General features: G+C 47.1%; 1 protein-coding gene across 1 annotated transcript in view; it reads left to right on the top strand.

The window, feature by feature from the left end:
- Positions 1-13,129, top strand: part of SFRP1 (secreted frizzled related protein 1) — a 54,024-nt gene extending 40,895 nt beyond the window's left edge. Inside the window, exon 3 of the mRNA XM_083629604.1 lies at positions 6,893-13,129. Coding sequence (XP_083485730.1) covers positions 6,893-7,215 — 323 coding nt within the window. The 3' untranslated portion in view covers positions 7,216-13,129. The remainder of the gene's footprint in view (positions 1-6,892) is intronic.
- Positions 13,130-23,913: the final 10,784 nt, after the last annotated feature.

The following is a 23,913-nucleotide window of genomic DNA, read 5'->3' as shown; positions in this document are numbered from 1 at the left end:
TAACAGATTGAGATTGAATCCTGACAAGACAGAAGTACTGTTTTGCGGGGACAGGAGGCGGGCAGGTGTGGAGGACTCCCTGGTCCTGAATGGGGTAACTGTGCCCCTGAAGGACGAGGTGTGCAGCCTGGGAGTCATTTTGGACTCACAGCTGTCCATGGAGGCGCAGGTCAATTCTGTGTCCAGGGCAGCTGTCTACCAGCTCCATCTGGTACACAGGCTGAGACCCCATCTGTCCGCAGACTGTCTCGCCAGAGTGGTGCATGCTCTGGTTATCTCCCGCTTGGACTACTGCAATGCGCTCTACGTGGGGCTACCTTTAAAGGTGACCCGTAAACTACAACTAATCCAGAACGCGGCAGCCAGACTGGTGACTGGGAGTGGCTGCCAAGACCATGTAACACCGGTCTTGAAAGACCTACATTGGCTCCCAGTACATTTCTGAGCACAATTCAAAGTGTTGGTGGTGACCTTTAAAGCCCTAAACAGCCTCGGTCCAGTATATCTGAAGGAGCGTCTCCACCCCCATTGTTCTACCCGGACACTGAGGTCCAGCACCAAGGGCCTTCTGGCGGTTCCCTCACTGCAAGAAGCCAAGTTACAGGGAACCAGGCAGAGGGCCTTCTCGGTAATGGCGCCCTCCCTGTGGAACGCCTTCCCACCAGATGTCAAAGAGAACAACAACTACCAGACTTTTAGAAGACATCTGAAGGCAGCCCTGTTTAGGGAAGCTTTTAATGTTTGATGTATTACAGTATTTTAATATTTTTTTGGAAGCCGCCCAGAGTGCCTGGGGAAGCCCAGCCAGATGGGCGGGGTATAAATAATAAAATTATTATTATTATTATTATTATTATTATTATTATTATTATTATTATCACTAGCCGGTAGCAAAATTGCTTTAAAAAAGCAAAATGACAGAAGACAAGCAGGTTTCCCTCAGACCACTTGAATGAAAATCCACAGCAGAGTGGTCATCTGGCAATGGAGAATGAAGCCCCGTCCTGTTCCCTGCATAGGGAATCTGGGCAGGAAGGGCTGGTGCTTCCACTTAGCACCAGGACTTGTGGGATTCCCTGCCCCCATCCTTAGTGATGATGCTTTGGCTTGTAAGTCAGGGAAGGAGGAGTTTAATGAGTCCAGGGAAAGAAGATTGAGTTCCTGGTAGGGCTGGGCAATATATCGTCATATATCACCAGCTAAACATTGTGATATAATGATATATCACGATGCCTGAAAATAAGAAGGAAGGAGAAAATAAGGTGGGGCGGAAGAAGCAGGCGACGGTTGATTCCTGGATGTGGACTTCACACCGGTTTGAACTGGTGGAGTAGCCAGCCAGCCCTCCGTAGCCAGCCCCACAGATGATTGGGGACGCCTTGCGCAGGTTCTGCCACTGTATGGCAAGGCCAGGTGAGCGTCGCTGCCCAGGGCAGAGTGCATCAGCCGGGGCACCGCATGGCACTGTGCATGCAAACAAGGAGCCCCAGGGTGTTGCTGGCCTCCCCAGGCACTGACCTCCCCAGAGTCGAGGGCATTCATGGAACAGCCTCTCTCCTGAGCTGCTCTGGGCCACCGCCAGCTCTGGCTCACATCAATAGTGGCCTCTCGTGCAAGCAGTGGCTACGGGGAGCCACCCTCTGGAGCATTGGCTCCTGCCGGGTGAGGCACCTGAGGTAGCTCTGTTCCGCCTTAGTGCCGGGGCACAGCTCCTATGCAGCCCTGGAGGCGAGGAAGAGAAGCTAGGGCTGCTCCTGCCACTGCTCACAGGACTCAGCCATACCTCCACTGCCCAGTGCCCCATTAGAGGAGGAAGGGAGGACGGAGGCAGCTTCCTCCAAGCCGGATTGCCCTTCCTACTGCTCCTACTGTGTCACCCCAAAGAGTTTGCCAGGCAGGAGGCCACAGAAAGGGCTCAGCTTCAGCCTGGAGGTCAGCCTCTTAAGGATTCTTTCGGCAGGGTGGTGAACTGCAGAGGGATAGGCTTGATGGGGGCTCACGAGGCTGCTGTTCACCCCCATCCCTTCTTGTAGAAAGAGCTGCTCACATGATGATGCCACCCCCCACCCCCGCTCCTGGGTTACCTGCTGTGGATGGTAACCAGAGACAGCACTGCCAGGAAAGCCCCCAGGCTGCATGAGTGGGCTGTGCATCACAGAAGGCCTTGCGCCCACCTGTGTGTGCTGCTTTGCCCACAGGGTGCAGACCGGTGCCACTGCCGCATTGTGGCATATGCTTGAGTGAGTGGCAAGCAGGCATCAGGTGGAAGAGGGAGTGAGATGAAATGCCGGAGGACAGAGCTGTGTGTTCCGTGGGGACCACCCTGCACCCCTTCAGAAGCCTGGCACCCTGAGGTGCAGAAGAGGACCCTATCCTGATTCAGCCATTAGTTTGATCTGCTTCTGTATGTGGAATGGGGAGGGTGTGGGGGTCACCTTTGCCTTTGCCTCAGGCAGCAAAATGTCTAGAGTCAGTCCTGCTTACAGTTGAGCATCCCTTTCTTACCTGGTCCTCTGATGCCCATAGCCTACTGCAACTCACTGCATTCGTACATTCTTCTTTTCTTTTGTCTAGCTGCATCCATCTGGGTATTTCCTGTACATGCTGATGCTAAAATTAAGTTCTTGCTGAGCTCTTTTCTGGGTGAATAATGGCTGTGATGAAGGATGACCAAATGGTGCAGGGTTCAGTGGAGTGGCTGAACGCCCATCAATCTGGACGGGATTCCAGTTTCTCAGTAATTTGCACCTCAGGGATCCCACCTGGGACAGGATGCTCAAGCGTGTGTTGAGCTGATGGGAAAGCTGGGGAACCAGCAAAGGGATATTTGCTTTGGCAGTTCCACTGAAGGCCAAAAGCCAAGATCTGTGATGATAAGTGGCTGTATTTAAACTCTACTCTTTCCCTGGCGGTGCTTGCAGCGGAGGGTTAGGGAGTGAAGACTTTTTTTTCAGAGGAGAGTAAAGACTTCCAAGCCAGTCTTTTCCTCTGGCCATTTGCCCAATGACTTCTGCAGGCAAAAACGATAAAGGGAGTCCTTGCAGTAGCCGGACCAACCTCCAGGCGGGATGAGGGCTATGCAGGACAGTGGACTTGCCTCAGGAATGGGTGGAAAACAACTAAATTTGGAAATACAGAAAGGCTAGGTGGGTAAATGTTGGGAAGGGCCTGGAGCTCTCCTTCCTCCACTGCAGGGGTGGCAGCAAGCAGTTCTTTTAAAAAAGAAATTATTCTGTGAACTGCCCTGACACCTCCGGGTATAAAGGTAAAGGTAAAGGACCCCTGACAGTTAATTCCGGTCGCAGACGACTTTGGGGTTGTGGCGCTCATCTCACTCTATAGGCCAAGGGAGCCACCATTTGTCCGCAGACAGTTTTTCCAGGTCATGTGGCCAGCATGACTAAGCTGCTTCTGGCGAAACCAGAGCAGCTCACAGAAGCACTGTTTACCTTCCCGCCAGAGCGGTACCTATTTATCTACTTGCACATTGACGTGCTTTCGAACTGCAAGGTTGGCAGGAGCAGGGACCGAGCAACAGGAGCTCACCCCGTCGCGGGGATTTGAACTGCCGACCTTCTGATCGGCAAGTCCTAGGCTCTGTGGTTTAGACCACAGCACCACCTGCGTCCCTCCGGGTATAGGGCGGTCTATAAATTCAGTAAAAATAAAAATGTAAGTTCCTCCCCTGAAATCTGGCAGAAATCCCACCAATAGGAGCATAGGAAGCTGCCTGATATTGAGTCAGACGATGGGCCTACCCACCTCAGCATTGCCTGTGCCAGAGAAAGCCAATGTTTTTGGACTACAACTTCCATCATCCCTGAACTGCCGGCTGGGGCTGATGGGAGCTGGAGTTCACCAACATCTTGAGGACACCATGTGGCTGTCCCTGTTCTACGCTGACTGGCAGCGGCTTTCAGGTAGGGGCAGCGGTGGAGCATGCTCCCATGGCCCCCAGGCAGGGTGCAGAGGGCGCTGGAGCCCGCTGTGCCTGACCAGGCCTTGCCATTCACCCTCTGCAAAGGCCAAGAGGGCTGGGCGAACCCGTTTTAACTTGACAGAGTCTGGCTTATGAAGGTACATAAGCTCCCCATGGCCAGTTGTTAGTTATTGGAAGAGCCCAGCTCCTTGGCTCTGTGTAAGGCAGCTTCCTGCTTTGGCTCCCTACCCTGACGGGCCTTTTGCTATCTTAACCCTGCCCTGGGCATCTGCCTTCCCCCTCAGGGACCAAGCCAGGACCAGGTCAAGGCAAGAGAAATATGTACAGCTGGGAGCGCAGATTGTACCATGAACTGAACAAGATGTTTGACCGCTTAAGCTTTTTCCGTTGCTTTAGTTGCATGTGGCCCTGGAGGATCCAATCTGTGGCTGATGTTCTCCAGGCATATGATGGAGGGGGCTTTGGCCCATAAAAGCTTATGCAACCATAAATGTTGTTTGTGCTTAAGGTGCTGCAACTCTTGGGTCCCGTTTTGCCTGGGCTTTGTTGACAAGTCAGCAGCAAAGCTGTGTGGATGACAGCCAGGCATGCCGTGGTGCTGCTCTCTCGGGAAGATGCAGTTTCTGCCTTCCCGCTCTGCACCTCAAGAGTGAAGGTGCTCGGGACAGCTTGCCACTGCAGGCACAGCCCCAGACGTGTGTGTTGAGGGGGGGGGGGGGAGAAGCTAATTTGCTGTGACTTAAATGGAAAATATTCTCAGCTGGGCACAGAGCTTTCTCTGAGTTATTGATTGCAGCTTCAGCCCACAGTGAATGTTCCTTTGCGGGTGACGGTGTGACGGAATTCAGTTTAATAGGGCAAACAGGACGTCAATGTGTTGTGCATTAAACATGCCCTTTCTCTCTCCCGCTTGGCTCTGTTTGTTGCTCAAGCACATATGGCCCTTCAGCAGGACTAGTCAGTCTGCAGATTGCACCACGCTTGAAACATGGTGCATCATCCGTGCGCCCTTTTCTTGTTGTGCTACCTTCTTGGTTGTACATGGTGCTTTGCAGAGTAAAGGAAGCAAAGGGAAAGACCTGCCCTGAGAAGAGTTCACAGTGTAAATTTCAAAGCAAGGGAGATGACAGAAGAAAGGAACAGCAGAGATGGGTGGGAAGAGACAGAGGTAGGAGTAACAGGCAACTGGGTTGGAGTTTAGCAAAGTCACTTAAATAATACAGGCAGAGTCCAGAGAGAAAAGCCCCGATAAACACTTTACTGAGCAAACTGAGCAAAAACAGTGTATAATTTGAGAAGAAAGGAGCAGACCTTGTTTATAGCAGGCAGACATATAACCAGACATACAGAAGAAAAGCTTTTGCAGAACTGTACAGTCAATCAGTACTTCAGCAAAGATTAAGCCATTCTGCCTGGTTGCTAAGCAACATCTCCATCATTCCCCTTCTTAGCTAGTCGACTTTAACACCAACAGAATTAACCCCTGAGTTATACACTGAATGATCTCTGCTGTTGCATTTCCAACATGAGACACATCCAGTTCCACATACTTAGGTTTAGTTTCTGAAAGGAGTGAGGGACAAAGGAGTTAATCCGAGGGCTTCACAGAAATGGTGGATTTTGACCGGTATTTAAAGTGGTGGTGTTGGTGGGGGAGGTGTGGCCCTGTGTAGGTCAGGAGTGGGGCACAAGCCTTATCAGCCAGAGGGCCACATGACCTCAAAGACAACCTTCCAAGAACCACTTGCATTGCGCGCGGGGGGGTGGGGGGTGCCGGAGGCAAAAATGAGTGGAGCAGGCAGTGTGACTCTTCTTAACTTTATGTGTACCTTCCAGACCTGCAAAAGCCAGAGTGGGGTGACTATATCTGCAACTGCTCTGCTTTGTGCTTCTGGATTGCTGACAGCTGCAGGTGGAGAGAGGAGAGAGTGATCCTGTGCTCATGTCCTGCTCATTGGTTTCCTACAGGCATTTGGTTGGCCACTATCTGTTTCTTTAAAATTTCACTAAATTGCAGCCACAGTTGGAAATGAGAGATCTGCAGTGAGATGGAGAGGAGCATTTGACCTTTTGGCCCCACCACACAAATGTGCACAAACAACCCACACAGCGCTTGGCTGTAGGGAGAGGGGCAGTCCTGCCTGTCTGGCTGCAAAAGTTCACTTGGGTTCCAGAGTTTTGGAAGTGGCATTGCTCTTCTGTTTCAAGTTGCAAGCAAAACTGCAAGGATTGGGTGCTACTAAAGCTCCTATATCTAGGATCGCTCACAGTGCAATCCTATGCAGGCCTGCTCAAAAGTCAGGGTGATCAAGGTAAACCTTGGTTTTTTGATTGCTGCCTCAATGCAATTGACAGAAGATCACAACTTAAGAGACCGTGAATGTAGACTTGAACAAGCTTGTTTGTGCTAAATTCACATGCCGTTGGGTGAAATGTATGTACACACATACAGTATGTACACACATATAGGGATATGCAATATCCCTCCATCTTTGGCCACAGGACACTTGGCTATTGTTGCTTTCTGTAAGAGGCTAGCACTCATTTATTTCTCAATTATTTCTTTTTATTATAAAGCTTTGCAATAGAAAACTATCTGCAACAGGAAGTTGCAACAGGAAAATAACATTTTATCTTTCCTCCCACTTTTGTTACGAAGAGAGCAGATGACCCCTTTCCACTCCCTGATTGCTGACACCAAGACCTGCAAATCATAATGCCAACCTACCTATTAACCCCTATTAATAATTTATCTCTTGACCTTTCCCACGGTTATTTTTTTCAAGTTGATGCGTGCTGCATCAGTGTTCATGTCTTATTAATTTTGTGGTATAAGAAATGAAGTCATTCCATGCAGTGAAATGGGATCCTGCTTTCACCTGCCCTATGATCACATGTGCCTGATGGGTAAGAGTTTTAAAAATTCCTTTTCCCATTTCTTTTGACTTCCAGCTTTAAAGATGAAAATAAAAGAGGTAAAAAAAGAAAATGGAGACAAGAAGATCATCCCCAAGAAGAAGAAGCCCTTGAAATTGGGCACCATCAAGAAGAAAGATCTCAAGAAGCTGGTGCTCTATTTGAAGAACGGGGCAGACTGTCCTTGCCACCAACTGGACAACCTCAGTCACCAGTTTCTCATCATGGGGCGCAAAGTGAAGACCCAGTACCTTCTGACGGCCATCCACAAGTGGGATAAGAAAAACAAAGAGTTCAAAAAGTTCATGAAGAAAATGAAAAGTCCCGAGTGCCCCACATTTCACTCCGTCTTCAAATGATCAGATGGTGCCAGGATTGGAACATTTCTTCTCTTCTCTTTGTTTTGTTTTGTTGCTGGCCCTGAACTTGCACAGACTTTCTTTTGGACTTGGTGGCTCATACATTTTGGCTCCTTCTGCCCTGGTGGACACTGAACTTTGATCCCTTGTCGTTTCTTTCTGTTTGTTCCTTTAGAGCAGGGGTGGGCAACCTCAGGCCCAGGTCCAAATGCAGCCCTCCAAGCCTCTCTATCTGTCATTGGGGACACATCTCCTCAGGCACGCACCCCTGCCCAGGCCATCCTCCTGGGTATGTTCAGCCTGGAAACGAGGAGACTGAGGGGATATGAGAGCCGTCTTCAAATATCTCAAGGGCTGTCACATGGAAGAGGGAGCTCTGGAGGGTAGGGCTCAAACCAGTGGATTCAAGTTACAAGAAAGGAGATTCTGACTAAACAGGAATAACTTTCTGACAGTAAGAGCTGTTCAACAGGGGAACAGACTCCCATGAGAGGTGGTGGATGGGGGCAGATTTGGGTAATCTTTGAGCCAGGCTAAAATTTGGCACCCCAAATGAATCTTCTCAGTGATGGATCTTCTCAATGTTGTGCCCCCTTAGCTCAGTGCCCTGTGCTGGGCACTGCCCTAAATCTGGTGTTGCGTGGACTCTCCTTCTTTGGAAATTTTTAAGCAGAGGTTGGATGGCCATCTGTCACGCATGATCTAGTTGAGCTTTCTGCAATGTAGGGGGTTGGAGTCGATGACCCTCTCGATTCCTTCCAACTTTATATATAATTCTATGATTCTATAAGCCCCTGACTGAGGTGATTTTGAAAGGAAGCACTTTCAGCAGAGCTGTGCTGGCTGCTCTCCAGTTTTCAGGGAGAAATCTTCAATGTCACTGGGGTGTAAGTTTTCACTAAAAAAGTAAGATTTCTGAATAACCTCCTTTTTCTGATTCTGTCATTTCTCCTGGCTATTTCTTCAGTGACCATCCATGTGGACGATCCCACCCAGTAAGGAATCCTGTGGTGAATGGGATAGTGTCATAGCAAGAGGTGGCCAGTTAGATTTTGCTGTGTGATGATGCCACTGTAGGTAACTGAGGGCAGTATAATGGAATATATAACTGAAATACATCTTTTTCTTTCTTTCTTTCTTTCTTTCTTTCTTTCTTTCTTTCCTTTTGGCAAGGCAAAAACATCGACAAAAACTGTGAGGTATTTCAACTCAGCTTTAGTCTGTAAAAAAACAAAAACTCAGCTTTAGTCTGAGTGTCTGCAGGTGCAACAGGAAGTAATGAGGACCCTAAGACCACCCACATATGTCATGCTTACTTGATGTGTTTTAAATCATTTCATTGGATCATAGAGTTGGAAGTGAACTTAGAAGACTACCTAGTTCAGTCCCTCCCTGAAAGGCCGTCCAGCCTCTGCTTAAGAAACCCCTCACAAAGGGGTGTCCACCCCCTTCCAAGTCTGTTCCACAGCTTGTAACATCAGGAAGTCCTTCCTAACGAGGGGTCTGATTGTGTTTTGTTTTGGAAAGTGTGGATTTGATAGATTCATCTTTAAATGGGAACTGAATTGAATTTCTCCCCTAATCATAGTTCAGTGTCCCCTGCCGGAGGACCCTCATTAGTTCACATTAGATTGGTAGAAATCTCTCCCCTTTGGCTCATCAATTCAGTTTTGAAAGAAGGAAGCTCAGAAGAGCTTCTTTCTTCTGACAAAATTTCCACATAGGTGGTTGTTGGAAGATGGAGTTCAATGCCCCATCTGGCTCCTCTTCTGCTTCCACAGCTCGGCTAGTATTTCAGCCCACATATCATCACATGAACCAGCAGAAGGTTGTGTGCAACCCTCACACTCTCCTGTGGAATAAATGGAAGCACTTGGGTTCCGGTTGCCTCCTCAAGGCAGACGAAGGGAGGGGAGAACCATGGTCAAAACAGTTCGAGAACCCCTGGGTTCCACTCCATTTGTCCTGTGTGTTGCCAAGGCACAGGATTAAGCAGATAAAGAGTTAATTGTTAAATTGGCAGAATGGGGGTAGAGTAAGTTTAATAATGCCATAGTTCAGAAATGACTGGTGTCTGTATTTGGGGGGGGGCATTCTTTAAATCAGCCTTCCCCCAACCATTTGTTTTACACTACAGCTCCTCTAATTTCTGACCATTGGATTTGCCACCTAGGTTGGGGAGGCTGCTGTACACAATGGTCTGAGGGCTCGGAGAAAGAAGTGCATTTTGCTGCAGAAACAGATCCTTCTGGAATGTTCATAGAATTGTAGGGTTGGAAGGGACGAACCCCCTCCAGTGCGGGAATCTTTTCCAACATTGCCCAATGTGGGGCTTGAACCCCGAAACCTGAGGTTAAGTCTCATGCTCTATCCAGGGGCGAAGGAAGGCTCTCCGGCACCCAGTGTGGGGTGTCGAGGGGCGGGGCAAACCGCCCGGCAGTGCATGCGCGGCACTGATACACTCAAGCGCCGTACGGATGGCGGTGGGATCTTCTGCTCACGGCGGCGGGACAAGCACCCCGCGGGGTACCTTCTTGTCACCCCCCTCAGAGATGGCACCCAGTGTGGACTGTCCCCTGCCCCCTTCCTCCGCCACTGGCGCTATCCACTGAGCTGTCCCAGGTGCCATCCAGCATTAACAGCCTCACAATTACGGAGCACACCATGCACTCAGGAACAGCATATTACATACCAATATAATTTTTACATTTACAAATTGCTTAGGGAAAGCAAAAGAGATGTGTAGCATTAAAGTATGGAATATGTACTGCAACTTGAAAACATTTTTATCGTCCTTATGAATGAAGCTTTTTACTGCATACTGACTTCAGTTTTGACAGCATCACCAGAGGCTAGATGAACATTGCTCTGGGGGCTGACAGTGGCCCATCCCTGTTCTAGTTATTTACTGAAAAGTGTAATCTAATGAACTGTTGCTAATTAATGTGTCAAGTTATTTTAACTGTGCTTGGACCTTGCTGGGTTCCTTTTTATTTCCCAGGAGGGACAAGTTACATGATTGTTTATAACCCTGTTCCCTTTCCTTGGATTTTGTTTTTGGTAGCTTTTTCTAGTTTTAAAGTATGCTATTTTCTTGTTTCCTGAACCCCACCCCCTCTTAAATTCAGTTATTTTGTTGTTAAATGTGAGATATGTTGAGGTTTAAGAATGGAGTTTGTGCTTTTTTCTTCATTATTCTATTAATATTGATTTTCATAAAAATAACAGAACCCAAGAAGCAGAAAAATACATCCAATGCCATATGGCAATCTTTTTAGGCTACTTGTAAATCTTTGTATTACTCTGAAAAACAGAGATGTGGGGCATCCCTGGCCATTAGTCAGGCTGGCTGGAGCTGGTGGGAGTTGGAGTCCAGTAACATTGGGGGAGCTGCAGGTCCCCCACTCCAGCAAAGGCTCTATGGAGAGAAGCAGTCTCAACATTTGCCCAACCCCAGCAGCCCCATGATTCTCTGTGCAAGGTCTCTGACACAAAACACAGACATCTCTTTCCAATACCATTTAAAATGGGATCAGGTATCAGTTCCTCATGGATGCTGGGAAGGGACAGAAGACACATCCATTGTTCAAAGCTGAGAAAGCAGGTGGCCTGGTTGGGGCCTCTGCACTCAGCGCAGCCAAATTCTGCCCAACCATGGCTCCCAGGTACCTTGACTCACCACCCGCCCCAAACCAGAGCTGCCACAATATCCCAGACTTCCCCAACCTGGTGCCTTCCAGGTGTTCTTGAACTCTAACTCCCATCAGCCCCAGCTAGCATGGCCAGTAGTCAGGGATGATAGGAGTTGTAGTCAAACAGCATGTGGGGGGACGGGACACCAGGTTGGAAACAGGCATAATATCCATTGTGAGAGCCAGTGTGGTGTAGTGGTTAAGAGCAGTGGACTCGTAATCTGGGGAACCGGGTTCGCGTCTCCGCTCCTCCACATGCAGCTGCTGGGTGACCTTGGGCTGTTCACACTTCTCTGAAGCCTCTCAGCCTCACTCACCTCACAGAGTGTTTGTTGTGGGGGAGGAAGGGAAAGGAGAATGTGAGCCGCTTTGAGACTCCTTTGGGTAGTGATAAAGCGGGATATCAAATCCAAACTCTTCTTCTTCTTCATTGTTATATGAGGCAATATGAGACATTTACAAATTGGCTAAATATATGCAAATATTTCCAGTTTGCATATTGGATTCACATCTAAAAGTTGTGCATTTTTATTGTGGCTTTATAAAGAAAAACGGAAATTGTGTATAAGATCCCCCCAGCATAAAACTGGCAAGCCAAAAATGAGGGGAGCTTTTTGCCAGTGGCAATTCTGGGAAATGCGGGGTGGGGTGGGGTGGAGAGAGCAAGAATATGAAGAGCAGGGATACTATAAATGCATTTCCTCTCGGAGAGTAGAGAGGTAAGACATGCTCGAGGCAAATTTGCCTGGTCTCTTCCTATTTCCCTCCCAATCACAGAATCAAGCTTTTCCAGTTCCATTTTGTGGGACTACTGGGCAGAAGAATCGGATTTGTTCCATGTAGTCAGGCCCAACTCAGATGCTTATTTTTGCTGTGGTCTTGCCCATTTCCAATGGGGCTTGAGCAGGAGAATTGTTCACATAGATTGTGCTCAATACTGATAAGGGTGTTGAATAAAATGTTTGGATTTTCTGCCAATGGCTGCAGTCCTATGCACACCTTTTGGGTGTAAGCCCTGCTTAACTCAGTGGGACTTACTTTGGAGTAAGCATGCATGAGATCAAGCTGTCCTGCACTGAGTTCTTGGGGTGACCTTCGTTTGTCGGAATACTGAAGGCAACCTATTGGTTTCCGCACACACAACTTTTTTCTGTGCTATCTTTTCAAGTGGCAAGTTTCATTTTCTGCTCCACCTCCCCAGCGAAGGGGAATGATGGATCTTGTCCAAGGCAGAAGTGCAGAGCGATGTATGTGGCAATGAGCTAGCTTTGGCTCTGAAGGGAAGCACCTGTATGAGTGGGGAAAACTAACCACCTGCATTTGGTTAACACGCTGCCTCCCTCAGTCCTGCGATGTAGTGGCTCTGGGTCTCTTAAGGAGTGTCAGTAGAGGTCATTGGATCAGCAAAGTAATCAATAAATGAATAAATGTGCAGGGATGTTCTGGAAGCTCCAGCACATTCTCTTGGGAGCCATCACTAGGCCTCCCCCCCCGCCCATATCAGCACTATCAGCAACATATTGGGGCCAGTGATTATCTGTGTGCAGGTCATTGCACAAGGGAAGGACTTCTCCCTGAAATCCTGGTCTGCCACTGTCAGTCAGTGTTGATGATATGGAGAAAGATGGGCCCATGATCTGGCAAGGCAGATGGCAGCTCCCCCTTTTCCTAGGTCAGTGGCAGAAGGTCCGAAGTCTAATCCCCAGCATCTCCAGCTAAGAGGATATCATCTAGCAGGACTGGGAATGCCCCTTGCCTGCTTCCTTGGAGGTCTGCTGTTGAGTGGAACCAATGGAGTCGAGAGAGGATGAGGATGAGGCCACCTCGGGTGTTTGCAAAACATGCAGCCTGACCCTGCGCAGAAGAGAGTTGATTGGGTCTCACTGCCAAGGAGGCAGGCACAGGCTTGCAACTTTAGGGCCCAGGACAATTTCTGAGGATCTGGCTTTCAAGGAAGAAGAGACTCCAGCACATCAGTGGCCGGAGCTGGTGCCCAGAATTGGACACACTGTTTGATGGAACCACTTCACTTCTATGTGCAGGCTCATACTTCTTCTGTTTCCCTCTCAAGTGCTTTCCCTGTGTCTATTCACGTTCATTTAACTAAAGTTTTTATGAGTGTTTTTATGAAGAAATGTTGTTTTCTAACCCTAGTTTGTTGTGTTTCAAGCGACCTGAGTGATCACCTGTAGATAAATTCATATTTAGGTTTTGTATCTGTATCTAAGTTTTCACCCTTCCTTTAACTTAAGGGCCTTTTCTGGGGCTTGAGACAGATAATAGTTCCCCCCTCCCGCCCCAATCGGAAAACAGTTTTCAAGAGGGATGACTGCTCTTAGCACATTTCTATCTCTGGTTAAAAGGTTTTGTACGGGTTTTCTTTGCATGGTTTGATAATGGTGCAAAACCTGTTTGATCAGGAGTGACAGGAGGACAAAACAAAAAAAAATGTATGTGTCCATACTTCTGACTGTTAAAAATGCTGCATTGTCTTATTTATGCCTCTGTGGGTCACCATGGAAAGGAGAATGAAAACCTTTGGAGGAAAGTGTCCCATCTCTCTCTGGTCCAGAGGCGCCAGCTTCCGAAGGAGAATTGTGGGGGTGTTGCGTGTGCAATATCACGACACGGAAAGAGCTGTAGGTGGAGCTGGATGTGGTGGCCATGGAATTTCAGTGGCCGTGGCTCCTCCTGCTGCTGCTCTTGCCGCCACCACTGATCGGGGACTGCTTCCCCCGCTCTTTCCCTTTCATGGCAGGAAGAGCAGAAGGAGCCAGCCACTGAAGCCACACTGCACTTGGCTCTGCGCTCAGCCTCCTTGGCTGCCTTTGAACATGGGTGTGTGTGTGTGCTGCCCCCCAAATCTCTTCTAGCACTGATTGAAAGGTTCATTATATCCTGATATGTCCAGGTCACCATCTGCCATCACAGATCTCGTGACACCTGTGTGTAAAATGCTGTGTCACTGAATTTAACGCAGCCCCCTCAACAGGACTGGGAACAGATGCCTTGGCCTCCCACCTGAAGGTGGCCTTGACTGGAATGAAATATTAACACCAGACTAAACATTTGCATGGCTCTCCCTCCCAAAATTAACACGACACAGCAGTGCAAAGTTTCACGAATTTGTGGCATTTCTCAAATTATGAGAGGGCCGTCGTGACTTGGCAGGATTCTGCCCTGCTCCACCTCCCCTGGCCTCAAGCCTTGGAAAGTTTATGTTAGCCCCCACCCACCCCCAATCCCACCACCATTTCCTTTGCCTGCCTCCTCACTCATTCTCAATGTTTATTTAATAATCCTGAAAGAGCTATTAAGCTTCCTGGGTTTAAATGTTTGCTAAACACCCTGTCAGCTCGACTTCGCTTGAGACGACCTGGGCTGTGGGGAGACAGTCCAAGCCTTGGGTTCTTTAGGGAATGGTAAGAAATCTGCTTGTTCCTTGGCAGACCTGCCCCCAACATGCACCCCTCCCCAAATGTGGGTCCAGGAGCCCCACAGCCTGGGACTCTGTGAGCTCCTCAAATAGAATGAATGGGCAATGGAGGGATTTGGCCTGGCCAGATCTGTCTCTAGTCAAGCAGCAAGGGTCATCTGCTGGCTTTCACGGTGCAAGGGTCTCTGTGCAGGGTAGTTTACAACAGAGTAACACAAAAAGCAACATAGCGTGGATATGTAACACAGTTCCCATGAAGTGATGATGATGATAATGATGATGATAGTTGAAACACTACAATTCATAATAATCAGCAGTGCCAAATTATTCATGAATTGTTCAGTCACTGATGATCTCACCCAAAAGCTGGCTAGAAGGTGACGCCTTCACCAGTTTCCTAAAAGAAAACCATGGTGTAGCTCGATGCACCTGAAGTAGGGAGAGTGCTCTACAGATGTGAAGCCACCACTGAAAAGGCCCTTCTATGGAACCAGGCGCTGCATGAGTCATTCTGTGTAACGACTGCCAGCCAGGCCTCCTTCTCTGACCTCAATGCCATGGGAAAAGGCATTCTCTTAGACTGATGTTATAGGCTTAGAAGGGGCACCACTAAACCCTAGAAATTAATAAATGGTAGGATTCTGATTATTTGGGATCAAAAGGGGAAAATACCAGCTGCAGAGGAATTCCTGAGCTAGCCTATGCAGGATGACCTGGCCAAGCTTAGGACCATTAAGAAAGCATTGAGGGCCATTGGCAAGGCAAGAGAACCATCCTTCTCACTTGCTCCGAGATATGAACAGAGACAGCAGATTTGGAAGGTTGCCAGTATAACTGGGTGTGAGGTGACAGGAAAAGAGAGTCTTTAGCAAGGTGTACTGGTAAGAAAAGGGGTGAACAAAGACAGAGATCCATCTTGGGCAGGCTGGCTGAAGGCTGGCTGGGAGAGATGCCTTGGACTCCAGCACTGCACTGCTGTGGGGAACAGACCCCTCTTGAGATGACCATGCTGTAAGATCTAGATTCCCTCCATCTAAATTCAGGAGTAAATAGGTTAATACATCATATTTCTTAAAGCTACTGCAGCCTCAGCCATGTTTTCATTTCTGCAAAGGAGCACAGACACTGACCGAAGGCCAGAACCCCTGGAATCCTGTGAATGGCTCGGCAGGGATTCAGGTGGCCGGTAACATCATTTATGGAACTGCTTTCCATTCTTTGGCATGGTGATAATTTAGAACCATCTCTAGACGGCAGTGATATTGGTCATTTGCTGTTGTGCCCAAGGTTGACAAAGGACATTCCACTCACTCATCTTTCTTTATTCAAATCTATGGTGCAACCACCCTTGGAATTCTGTGAAGGGTTCTGGTCACCTCACTTCAAAAAGGACATTGTAGAGTCAGAAAAGGGTCAGAAAAGGGCAACTGCAATGATCCAGGGGGCAGGGTGACTTTTCTATGAGGAAATGTTGCAGCATTGGGGCTTCTTAGTGGATGGAAAAGGCAAGGAAGAGCAAGGAAAATTATGCCTGGCCTGGAGAAAGTGGACAGAGAAGAGTTTTCATCCCTCTCTCATAACTTTAGAACTTGTAGAAATCCAATGAAGCCAAATGTTGGAAGATACAAGGGAGATTTTAAGAAGTCCCTTTTCATGCTGCACAGAGTTAACCTATGGAACTTATCTCTGCCAGAATCAACTGAATTTGATTATGGAAGCGATCAGATCTGAGAGGTATAGTTGTGTCTGGTCTCAGCAGGAATCTGCTCTAGGTGGTCAGATGCTGAGATAAGGGTGTTGGCCAAAGAGCCAAGGCTGAAGCCACAGAAAGCAGATCAGGGCCAAAGGGACATACAAGGAGGAAGAGAGGCAGAGGAAAGCCCTCATCGCCAGTGAGCATCCATAGCCCTAGGCTCCATGAATTTGTCCTAATCTCTTTGAAAGCCATCCAGGTTGGTGGCCATCACTGCCTCCTGGGGGAGGAGGAAGGACTTTCTCTTATCTGTCATCCATCTTCCAGCATTCAACTTCATTGGATGTCCATGAATTCCAGTGTTATTTGCTTATTTGCTTTTTTCTAAACTAAAACACTTTTGGAAGCCTCCCTCAAGAACCAAGAATGCAGTCTCACCTGTCTGTCCATGGGAGCAGAATGCAACTGGCCATTGGGCCAGACTCTTTGCCTGGAGCCCCAGATGCCCAAAATGTGTGAATAGCAGAAGAGCATCCATCTCCAGAATTTGCCAGGCTGCAAGCTGAAAAGGGGACAGCTTCTCTCTCTCTCTCTCTCTCTCTCTCTCTCTCTCTCTCTCTCTCTCTCTCTTGGATGGAGAAAATGCCCTGGACCTTGGCAGCCCCCAAGCCTTCTGGGTTCAATTTGCCTTGTCACTAACACAGACAATTTCTGTCACAATAAACTGCACAGAATGGTTAATCTCCCTGGGTAACTGTGAGGAGATTAGGTTCTGCTCCTGCTTTTTTGCTGGGTGACTGCCCCTGAATGGCACGAGTGCTCCCTGCTTCCTGCTTGCTGGAAGGCTCTTCAGCTGCCTTTGTCCCAAGGGAAGCCCGGGGCTTTTGAGAGCCTTGCTGAAAGGCAGGAGGGCCCTGGGGGAGACAGAACAAGAGGCCTGCAAGCTCCCTGGCGCTGGGGGTTGCCCAACTCCCACACGCAGCACATTGGGAGGTAGCCTTCTGCTTGGAACATGCTAATATAGACATCTGAAAGCCAACACTGCTTAGACATTGTGTAGGGCAAGAAAGCTAATGCTAAAAAGATGTCAGCTTGATAACCTAACCTTTGCTGAGCATTACTTCAGCCCCAGAAGACCTGCCGCAGGCCTGGGAAGGCAGCATTTTTTAAAAGCAGAATTTCCCACTGCAGAAATTCCCTATCAGACACTGAAAGGAAAAAGGCTGAACAAAGCATGTTTCCCTCCATCCTTACACCCTGGATCAGTGGCAGTTTTCCATAGGAGTCAGTACTTTCTTCTACAATAGAGACAATTCATTAGTGGGAAGGGATTCCTTTTGGTATGGGATTCAGAGTGGGTGGGTGGTGGTGGTGGTTGTTTTTTTTTAAAAAAAGAGACAAAAACCTTCCAAGTAAACAAACCCCAAGTAACAAAACTTTATTTTTCTCTGAGCTGTTTTGTTTTTCTTGCAATGTCCTGCTTCTTCAGGAATGTAATCTCTCAGTTCTGCTCTGCAAAAGATAAAATTTGAAAATCTGTCCTTTGCTTTTCATGTAAATTGATGATTGGAGATAACAGCGAGGGCCTTTGTGCTTTGATTTAGCATTTCAGCAATGAGATACATCTGCTTGCACTTACAGGCACAGCATAGTCTGCATGCGATTATGAGTTTATGGCCAAGCTAAAGTATCAGCAGATTTTATAGACTGGTAGGAAGCCTTTATCAATTCACACACACACACACACACACACAGAGAGAGAGAGAGAGAGAGAGAGAGAGAGAGGGAGAGAGAGAGAGAAATAAAATAAAAACTATTGAAAAGAATCTGGCTTTCTCTTATGATGGGGACAATTCGCCCCACACCTCCTCTGGGGAAGAGGAGGGGGCCACAAACAAGATGAACTGGACAGATAACCCCTCGGCTGCCTGCAGACATCCATCTTTGTGCCACAAAGAGTTTGCTGCAGAGGCCTTGTTACTGCAAGGTAAGCCATTTTGCTCCTGAACAGCGAGCCTTGCATGTCCATGTATTATGAAAGCATGGCTTGGCATTATGGGCTTCATGGGGCTGAGTCTGTGCAAGCCTCAGGCTGGTGTGCCCTTCCTTCCAGCTCTTCTGGCAGAGTTCAAAAGCTTTCCTTTCCATATTAGGCTCACCCTTGTATCTTGTGACATCCAATCTGGATGAACTGTGGTTAGTCTTAACTTTGGTTGACTAAAACAAGGTGTGGTTTATGTAGCTGGCTTGTAAGTGGAAGCTTCTGATTTGCTTCATGTGGCCATGCTGGGGGGGGGGGGACATGAGAGCCCAAGATAAACTAATCCTCATAATGCTAAATCATGGTTTGACAGTGCAGGAGAACAGTCATTTTCTGTAAGGGATGAGCAAAGAGGTAGCTGTGCCAGGATCCTAATCTCTAACTGTAGCCCTGTGTCCGAGAGGGTAGAATATATAAGGGGAAGCTTGCCAAAAAGTCTATACAATAATTTGCAGCCTGCTCCATGGATTTGCCTAATCCTGAATCTTGCAAGCTGCACGGACCTTTTTTTTATTTTTTTAAAAAAGACACTCACACCTACCTGGCACTGAAGGTGTGGCAACCCTAGGGCCCCTGGAGGAGGTTTCCCCCAAAGGTACTCTGAATCCTAGAGCAGGCATTGCCTGGTTGTATGGGTGAGAGTGGTATTGCCCCCACTGCCCCGTTCTTCACCTCCACATGTTCATTTGCTTGGTGCACAAGAAACAAGGGAAAGTTTGGAGGTAAATCACATGGATGCTGGGTGAAGTCCTGCTTCAGCCCACACAGTTTCTGACTGCACAAAATGTAGGCATTCGGAAGGCATTGAAAAGGCCACATCACTGTTATTGGTTTTGCCATCCAGATACTGTATGTTCTGGACAACACTTTATGGAACTCTGCCAAAAAGCTTGCTCCATGGCGCAAGAAAATAATCAGGTCATTTGAGTCACAGTTGCTATCAGACTAACAACATACTGCCAGAACATGCTGCAATGACAAATTAATTCCATTAGGCAGGAGCAGTAACATGGGAAATTGAAAGAAAGGAAATAAATAGGAAAAAAGCTTTCTTTCATTACAGAGGATACGCCCCTATAACTGTGGTCTGCTTTCAACTTTTCGAAGTTGGCCTTGTTTTTTGGTAGGAGGAACATTTTCCATGCATTGTCCTTTTTCTTTCTTTTTCTGGAAGAGGTCCTGACATGTCTCTGCATGCAGACAGAATCAGCCTCTGTTCTGGGCAGACCCTATGGCCCTAGAACGGACATGGGGCTAGGGTGGCCATTTTGCACATGGGATGCAAAAAAGGGATAGGAGACCACCTAGGTAGTTGGACTTTATTAAATTTGTAGACCGCCCTATACCCATAGGTCTCAGGGCAGTTCACAACTTAAAGTTACAATATAAAAAGCACAAAGTGCACAATAGCAATAATTAAAGCAGTTAGCAATACTGATGTATACAAACTAATAAAAAATACATTCCTCAACATAATCCCTTAAATAATATCCTAGCTCACAAATTCAAATACAAAATACAAATCCACATATAACATTTTAAAACAATTTAAAACAGCTCCACTCCCAATAAAACCACACCCACCGAAGTTAAAACTCTATCTCCATTAAAACCATAATTTCATCACAAGAGAGCTGGCCCAGGCCCTCGTTCCACCTCTAGAGTGCCACCCCAGGGGGGAAAGCCCCTTTGGTGTTGCCCCCGGGGGAGGGCGTCCCCAGAGCAGGCAGGCTTGATAGTGCTGCCCCAGCCGCGGGGGCCTGCTGAGCTGGTGCAGCCAGTGTTTCCAGGGCTGCCTGCCTGCTTGCCTGCCTGGGGTCCTGGTCCCTTCCCTACTTGCTCAGCTGCAGGCAGGTCCTGGCCTGGAAGTCCTCTGAGAGGCCACAGGTCAGGCAGGTGGGGGGAGATGGAGGTCCCCCAAGAGGCCACATTACCTTGAGCTAGGATGGTCGAACATTTGCATATATTGGGTGCACATTTCTTTTAATGCATGCACTTGCGTTCTCAATATTGTCTAATAAAGTGGATTTCATACTTTATTTTCACTCATACACACAGATTTGCACACATTTCCCTAACATACACTTTAAATATGGATTTCGTAAAATTTGAAGAACTGTTACTTTCAAAGGATAGTTGTTTCAGCTCATGCTTTGGTTCAGAAAGTGTGACTTAGCTGGTTCTCATTAACATGGAAGCTGAACTTATTTCTCTACCCGCCCCTTCCTTGAGCTTCAGGAAGGGAAGGTAGGATATAAATGTTATGTCAGACACTATGAAATGTACAGCCTGACAGTTCACACTATGCAGCAGCTGTGTCTCATGTTAACCAGCTGATGGCATATTCCTAAAGAATAATGGTGCCGCCCAGTTGGCGTTGCCTCATGCCAAGGCCTTCTTGGTGGTGGTACCCCATCTGTGGAATGCTCTCCCTGGTGAGGTGCATCTGTCTCCCTCATTATTGATTTTCAGAAGGAGAAACTTTAAAACATTCCTGTTTGCCCAGGCGTTTGATGGCTGATAGATACCAGCCAAGACAACCATGAAATAAATAATTGTGAGGGAATGTGAATGCTTTTAAATATTTTGACATGTTCTAAATGATGGCCGTGGTCTTGAAGAGCTGACCATGGCATTTGGTAATTAGCCACGACTGACCTCACGACTGACCTCGTGTCTTGATAACATAAGGCCATGTGACTTATCTTATCTCTTGCAGTTAAAAAGTAAGCTCACATTCCATTATCTTCCCAAATGCATAAGCTTGTAGTTCCCCATTAGGGTCCTGGATTTGCAACTCAGCCCCCATGAGGCGATAATGGCTTTGCCGGAAGCCAGGGGTAGGCAGGGTTGGCGACCAATGGGATTGTGAGCAGCAGCCCCATGTATGATGTAAGGATCTTCATCTACTACATAAAATTAACCCCTGAAAGGCTGCGGCTTAAAAGCTCCAACCGCCTTCTTGCCCACTGGACCCACGATTGGTCCTGTCTATGCCAGAGCCTGTCTTTACATGCAGGGGAAGTCCCTCACTCATAGAGGGTTTGAGACCCATCAGCTCCCCTCACTTGGTTTAGCCAGCTGCTTCCAGGGATTGTGGCCACTGTCGCCTGCTGGCAGCTTCTAGGAGCCACAAACTACCCCAGAAGGAGCAGGACATGTCCCCCACCAGGTCCTACCCCTGGTACTACCCCTTCCCTAGAGGTGCTACTTTCCCTAGATGTACTACCCCTTCCCTAATATCCCATGTACCTATCTGTAACTGTATGGCTGGTTAAATGTTTATTTCATAGAATCATTGAATTGTAGAGTTGGAAGGGATCCCAAGGGTCATATAGTTCAGCTTCCTGCAATGCAGGAACTGTCGATTGTTTTCTATTCAGTATTCATTCTTTTAGTGCTATGTTGCAGTGATATTGTATAGATTTTTATTGTATTACCATAGTCAGAACTTGATTTTTCTGTGAACCACTTTGAGCACAAATGTGCTTGTGGAAAATTCAGCATATAAATAAACTGGCAATGGCATGAGCCTCTATTTGAAAGGCTGTCTGATCAAAGTTTGGGGAAACGTGGCCCTGTGGGGAGAAAGGTTCCCCCAGCCTGCTTTTTCCTTCCAGGACAAAATGTCCAGGACAAATGTCCTTCCAGGACAAAATGTCCAGCTTTCATATTCCACAATGGCTTTCATATTCCACAATGGCAGCAGAGTTAGGGTGGGAGCATTTAGAAAATTTATTATTATTTTTTTATATATGATATTTATTCAGAGTTTCAAAAATACATAAGTATAAAAAAAGGAACAGAAAAATACAACAGAAAAATATATCAAAAAGAAAGTACAAAAAGAAAAAACAAGAAAAAAGAATACAAATCCCATATTGCACCTTTTCATTTGCTTGTTTCTTGGACCTCCTCACACCTCCCTTTTTGTATTCTAGCTTAATTCGTTGTTTCAGCAAATTCTTCCCATATTTCTCAATTTTTGTTTAAATAATTTATCTTAACAGTCTATCTTATTTATTAACTCAACATATCCTTTCCATCTTTTGCTATATTCTATTGTTCAATTTACATTAATTTCTTTAACCTTGTCTTGCCTTAAAAATCTTAAAATTCAAATTTTAAACCATATTTCTACATAACTCCTTAAATCCTTTTTACTAAAGCCAATTTACTAAAACTAATTCCAAAAATAGAAAGATTTTTTTCTTTTTATAGACTTTTTCTTTTTCTCTAGTTTTTATCCAACGTCCCTTCTTCCTGGTCTCGGGTTATGTCAGTCCTTTCTAATCATTGCATCCAGTCCACCAATCTGGTGATCTTATGTCCGAGGCCCTTAAGTCTCTTCTATGCCCCTTCTGCAAATTTTTTTGTTCTTGTTTGTGCTTACGCTCTTCTTTGTCTTTTGTTGGTTTCTTTCGTAGTTTCTTTCCTTTCTCTTTGGGGAGTGGGTCTCTGGGGAATTCCAGCCGGTAATAATCTCCATTTTCCTTCATCAAGCTAGCCCATTCCCCGCAGTCCCACTCCCCGTCATCGTCATTGTAATCCAAAAAGTAGTTATCCAAAAGATAATTGTCAACCTGTTTCATAGTCCCACCAGAATTAAGAGCTTCCTTGACTCCAGACGCTTCCAGCCACACTCCAAGTTCAATCTTCCAAAGCAGCGGCTTTTGCTCCTGCAGGACTTTGGGTCTCACCATTTGTGTTGCTTGGGGTGCAGTCGCAACCTCTTCCGTCTTCATCTGCCCTTGGACTTGCCCTGTCGAACCAGGTTCCTGAATTGGTCTCTGTATAGTTTCTTTATCCTTGTTTCCTGTTAAATCATATTCACTGGCTACAGCAGTCATCAAGTCCAACTTTTCATTCATCAAGTTCATCTTCTCATGCAACTGCTCCAGCAATGCATTTGTCCTGCCAAGGGCAGACACCAAAACTTCCTCCCAGCACATTTCTGTTCAAGGTCAAACGACTGGTCCCACGATCTCAATCTCGCAGCTGTGAAGTCTCCGAATAAACTGCAACAGCAAACTGACAGGCTCCCTCTAGGGGACACAATTTCTATTTGTATCCATCTTCAAAAATGTATCCAACAAAGGAAAATTACTTTCGATTTTCAAATACTTTGTTTCTTTGAAATGCAGAAAGCAGCGTTGAAGTTAGTTTGTTTCTCTTTTTTTTTTTGACTATCTGTCAAAGTGCTCCACTTTTAATCAATGGACGTCTCCAACGATTTCTGTCCTGACACCCCGTTCCCAGGTTTGGGACGATGGAAACTTATATTCCTTTACTCTCTCTCCTGCAGGCTTAAACAGTCAAATTCCCTCCCCCCCTTTCTCCTGCTTCCAAGGGGGTTTTATTGGTAGTAGATGCAGGAAATTTCAATCTTTAAAACAACTTTCCAGGCTATTAGATTGCAAGGTTTTTGCTTCAGTCTGTTTACAAAAAGCGGAAGGCGGACTTCCTGTTTAAACCTTCCCGCTTCGGAGCCTAATTCATAAATTTCTTAATCCAATTTTCTGTTTTTACTCACGGGTACTTTGTTTAGAGTCCAACTGTCATCAGGAAAAGGTCAGCGCTCTCCGGTGATGGCTGTGCGGCTTCCCTCCGTGAAAGTAGCAATCGGTTCGCTGCACCGCGCTGCTCACCCCACTTCGCTCCAGAGCCCCAAAGAGGGGGTTTCCCTGAGAGAAGGGGAGGCGCTCTTGGTGCTCTGCCAAACCCCACGTTCCCAGGCTCCTCCGCCTGGGATTTCTAGCGGGTCCCCGCCTTCGCCGCGGCGGGAAGACCCAATTTCCACGGAGCCCGTTCCTCCGACCGGAGGAACTCTGCCATT

Source organism: Podarcis filfolensis, assembly GCF_964270895.1.
Source record: "Podarcis filfolensis genome assembly, chromosome: 8".
Classification (NCBI taxonomy): domain Eukaryota; kingdom Metazoa; phylum Chordata; class Lepidosauria; order Squamata; family Lacertidae; genus Podarcis; species Podarcis filfolensis.
This window is presented reverse-complemented; position numbering and strand designations above follow the sequence as displayed.